General features: G+C 35.6%; 1 protein-coding gene across 1 annotated transcript; it reads left to right on the forward strand.

Moving 5' to 3' along the window:
- Window positions 1-1,422, forward strand: LOC117038539 (tripartite motif-containing protein 60-like). The gene has a single exon (XM_033135492.1). It carries the CDS (start codon window positions 1-3, stop codon window positions 1,420-1,422), a length of 1,422 nt encoding a protein of 473 aa, XP_032991383.1.
- The last annotated feature ends 4,142 nt before the right edge of the window (window positions 1,423-5,564 follow it).

The raw sequence follows: 5,564 nt of genomic DNA on the forward strand, positions 1-5,564 counted from the left end.
ATGGAGTTTGTGTCAGCCTTGGCCGACTTTCAAGCAGAGGCTAGCTGTCCCATCTGTTTGGACTTCTTAAAAGACCCAGTGACCATTAACTGTGGACATAACTTCTGTCTCTCCTGCATCAATATGTCCTGGAAGGATCTAACTGATACTTTCCCCTGCCCTTTTTGCCGATTTTGCTGTCTAGAAAGGAAATTTGCAAGCAATCTCCAGCTGGGCAATTTGGCTGAAATTGCTAAACTACTCCAGATAAGAAGAAGCAAGAGGAAGAGACAAGAAGAAAAATTTGTATGTGAAAAGCACAATCAGGTTTTGACTTTTTTCTGTCAGAAGGACTTAGAGGTTTTATGTCCACGGTGCAGTTTTTCTACTGATCACCGGAATCATTATATTTGGCCCATAGAGAAGGCTGCCCGCTATCATAGGGAAAGACTGGAGTATTGCATTGAGCCGTGGAAGGAGAGAGTGGAACAAGTTGAAAAAGTGATAACTATGCAAACCAGAAAGTCAGTGGAACTGAAGAAGAAGGTAGAATATAGGAGAGAAGAAATAAGGTCTGAATTTGAGCAACTTATGTTGTTTCTCCAAAATGAGCAAGAGACGGTTCTTCGGGAATTACAAGACGAAGAAACAGCTATTTTAACAAAACTAAATGACAACCTAACAAAATTTTCAGATCATGTTTCCACATTAAAATGTCTGTTAAAGGAAATAGAGAGCAAATATGTGAAGTCAGAACTGGAATTCCTGACAGATGTTAAAAGTATCTACCATAGATACAAAACCTTAAAGGCCCCTGAACCGTTTTCGTTCCAATTAAAGGAATATGGTTACCATCTTCCTCCTCAATATTCTGGCCTAAACAAAATTATCAAGCAATTTCAAGTTGATGTGATTCTAGATCCTGAAACAGCACATCGTAAACTTATTGTTTCACATGATAGAAAAACTGTGCAATATGGAAATAGAATGCAAAACTTACCTCATAACCCAAGGAGATTTTATCTTTGCCCAGCTGTTCTAGGTTCTGAGGGATATAATTCTGGCAGGCAGTATTGGGAGGTAGATGTGAAAGACAAGCCTGAATGGGTTTTGGGTGTCTGTAAAGACTCTATTCCCAGGAGAAGAAGGAGTCAGAATCCATCAGTTTTATTACAGGATGGGTTATGGTGTATCAGACGAGGTAGTCAGAGTAATTATGTTGCATTGGGTCCTAAAAAAATTAATCTCCTGCCAAAAGTAATACCTAGTAAGATTGGCATTTTTTTAGACTACGAATTAGGTGAGGTTTCCTTTTACAATTTGAGTGATAGATCTCTTCTCTGTATTTTTAACGACTATTTTACAGGAGCACTTTGGCCCTATTTTGATACTGGAACTGACTCAAAACCTCTTAAGATCTGTACAGTAACTGATTCTGAATGATGAACTATTGTAAGACTCTTGTTTCTTTTTTCAGGTCATGGACAAAACCAAGACAATTCTGTATTTTTTTTTCCTTTAGGCAACCAGAATGGTTTTCATCTGTTTCAGCAGCTTCTTAAAAATGTTATAATTTACTTTACAGATAAATTACGGATCCAATTGGAAAATGGTTTAGAAATTCAATGATAAAATACTTATAAAATATATTACTTTTGCAGTCCAATAATTGTCAAGTAAAATCCAGTAACTTTTTTTCTGTATGAATTGCCTACATGTTTTCCCTTAAAAACAAAAACAAGCCTTTACTAAAGGCATGCAGGACAACCTTCTCTGTAAAGGTAGCCACTTTGAACTTGCATCTGTTTAGCTCAATAATTCCCCATAATGTGTTCTTTCTATTGTGTCTTTGTCAGTCTTGACTCAGTACAATGGAAAATTAGGCAGTACCCCCGCTATATACATGCATCATAGATTTACGTGTGCACACACAATCAATAAATAATCTTGCTTCTGTTCCTGCTTCAACAGTGTACCTTCTAGCTCTATTCAGCTGTCGTTCCCTCACCTCTTTGGGGAACTGACCTTTTCTGAGAACCCCTGTTGATTTTGTTCTGTTTTCCTCTTTTGGCTTACTCTATTCAGGGTGTCACATCTTTCAGTAGATCATAGATAATATAAAATTTAGAAGAACTTATACCGAAATAGACTGCTGAGCTTTTGGTTGGGACTCTGTTGAATCTTTAGATCAATTTGGGGAGAACTGACATCTTAATATTGAGGCTTCCAATCCATGAACTTATTTATTTGGGTCTTTAACTTCTCTGCAGTATTTTGCAGTTTTCAGTATACATGATATTAACATCTTTTGTCAGATTTATCCCTAAGTACAGTCCATTGGATTAGCTGTAGAGATGCTCATACCATTTGTAAATAGTCATTTTTACTTTTTCCTTTTGACAGGCTAGGTCCATTTTCTTGTCTGTTTACACTGACTAGGACCTCCAGCACAATGTTGATTTTTATTTTATGATGGGCTTTACCTGTCATTTGCCTGCTCACATTTATTCAATTTTTATCCTTTTTTCTGTTGTTCCTTTTATTACCTAACTTTGATAGCTCCCAGTCTTCACATAAAACAATTTCTGTTTCATACTGTCAATTCAATATTACCTAACCATTTCCCCACTGATGGATGTTTACTTAGGTCATGTCTAACTTTTGCAAATAATGTACAATAAATACATATTTATACTTTTAAACAAAATATTTAGTAAAAGTATACAGCATAATGAAAAAGACAATAGCCATATATCCATGACCTAATTTAATGTTAACATCACTTTTGAACTTCCTTTGTTCCCCTTCTCAACCTCAGCCTCTTCCCTTCCTGGTCCTATCTAAGTTCCCTCCACTATTAATTTGATATTCCATTGTTTTCCTAACTGTTTACCATATATGTTTGCATCCCTAAATAATATGTATAGTTCCCCATGTTTTTTAATTTTACATAAAGTTGATGCTGAATTATTCTGTCTTGTATTTTTTTCATTTAGCATTATGTTCATGAGCTTTGTCATGCTTTTGCTTAAAGTTTTACTTTGTTTTCATACTACTTCTGATGGATGCTCAGTTTGTGAACGTTTCGTAAACTTGTTTCATAAACTTTCACAAACAGCTGCTAGGAAAAGTACACATCTGGTTTCTTTGCAGAGTGAATTGTTGGGCTTTCGTCTTCACTGGATAATGTAAATTTTTTCCCAAAGTGTTGTGCAAATTTACACTCCTACCCATAGTGTATAAATGTTCTCATTGCTCTGCACTAACAGTATTTCATTTTTAAAAATTATATACTAATTTGCAAGATGTTAAATGTTTTAATTATTTCCATGATTTCTAATAGAGCATATTTTCATAAATTTAACAATCATTTGCTTCAGAGCTCTTTGAAACATCTACTTGGAGTCGTGTTTGGGAATAAGACAGGGCTTGTGTATGTATTTAATTAAATATAATGTTATAAAGAACCAGTGGTCACGCCATTTATCGAGCAGTCCATTTCGTCAGCTGATTTGCAATGCCGCCTGTAGGTGATACCTAATCTGTTTTACTGATCTATTGGTCTATCTTTGGGCCAATACCATACTCAAATATTATAGCTCTCACATTTTTCTTTTAAATTGCAGGTGTATAAACCAATAATTGCTAGACATTTACATCCCTCACAAAGTGTATAGCTCTCTCATTCTTGATATCTAGTGACGATTTTTATCATCTCTTCAGGGTTACTTCGGCAACTCTTGGCCTCTTCTATGTAAATTTTAGAATCAGCTTACCAAATTAAACAACCATGGAGGTTTTATTTGAAATTGCATTGAAGCTATAAATTAAATTGGAGAATATTGACACCTTTGAGTTGCCCAGCCCATGAACATAATACAATTTTACAGCTATTTAAGTCTCTTTTAATAACTTACACATCATCCACGTCATCCAGTCGCCTACCTTAGGTACAACTAAACTTTCTAACTTGGCATGACTTCTATAGGGCACACTTGACATCAAGATTACTCAGAAGGGCATTGAACAGTAAGCTTGCCAGCAGGCAGCTTCTCAAATTTTCATGGAACTCCTTACTGTCGTCCACATAACTTAGAAATTCAGGAGTATTAATATTTCAGGTAGGAGTAAGTGAGACATTGAGAAGGTAAGGTAAAAGCTTCATGTTCCAGCCACTAAATCTTTAACTGAGTGAGCTCCATAGACTGAAAGGAACCTCCTGAAATTACACTAAAGAGTTAATAAATGGTCTCCGGAGGAAGCACATTTCATTTCAATTGAATTTTTTAAATCCAGTTTTATTGTTTCAATTATTCGTGTTCATTGTTTACAAGATTTATTAGAATTACCAACCATTGCTTTACAACCACCATTGACAGCTACTAAGAGGCAACCACTTTCAAGTCTTGTTTTTGGGTATTTCATAGTCATTAAAAACCTTCTGGATTTTTCAGCTTGAGGTATTATTTAATGTCCTACTTTGGAAGATAAGAATTTAAAACAGTTTTCACTCTGGCCCTCATCACACAATCATTTTTGTATAGAATATGTTCTGATGTATACATTATTATTTTGTCTATGTCAATGTCATTTACTTGTAATACACAATGATTGCATTTTGTTCCTCCACTTCATTTTCCTGTAGTTCATAATTGCCTTATATTTCTCATTTGCTTTGTTTTCCATGATTTTTTTCCCCCTAAATGCATCCCCCAACCCCCGCAGTGGTCTAAATCAATTTAAATACATTTAGCTTTCTAGCACTTTGATTTTGCTGACTTCTCCCAGGGACCTGGGACCTGACCTCCAACACAGGCAGGTTGTTCACTAAGACAGCAGTTCAGGTATCTTGGGGATATCTTTGGCATCTTTTGGGTTGTTTTTCCATTTGGGGATTGTGCCTTGTTGGAAAACGTCCTTCAATAGCTTCCTAATCAGGGTGCATAGTAAACAATTTTTGGGGGAACTTCGTCTGAATAACTATTGACAACCAATGAGAAGAGCAGTAATTGCGCAAAACCAAATTGGCTTAAGTCCTTTCACAACATACATGGTAGATAATAATGTAGAGGTATTCTTTTATATGTTTAAAGGAAAAGAGTAATACCATAATCAAGTGTCTACCATTCAACTTAAGAAACATACCTGTAAAAACAAAACAACAACAAAACAAAAAAATATATACTTGTAACTTAAAAGCCCTCCGTGCCTCTACTCAGTTGCATTCTATTTCCTCCCTAGAACCAAAAGCTTTTCCCAATTTGGGGCATTATATAAATGGAACCATACAACAGAGATTTCTCTATGACTTGCTATTTTCTCTGAGTGCTGTGTTGAGTTTCATCCATACTGATCGATGTAGCTTTGTGTTTTTTCATTGCTACATAGGATCTATTGTATGATGACAGTTTGTCCATTCTGTAGTTTCTACAGTTAATGAGGGTCTGTGTAACATTTTCCTTTGCCAGAGGAACAGCTTTCTCTAATTCCCAACTATATTGGAAGGAAGAAATCACTGGTTTCTTATTGAAAGAACCGTGGAATGCAAACTGCTAATTTGGAAAGAGAAGTGTTGGTTGCTGTGA

Source organism: Rhinolophus ferrumequinum, chromosome 18 (assembly GCF_004115265.2).
Source record: "Rhinolophus ferrumequinum isolate MPI-CBG mRhiFer1 chromosome 18, mRhiFer1_v1.p, whole genome shotgun sequence".
NCBI classification, from domain to species: domain Eukaryota; kingdom Metazoa; phylum Chordata; class Mammalia; order Chiroptera; family Rhinolophidae; genus Rhinolophus; species Rhinolophus ferrumequinum.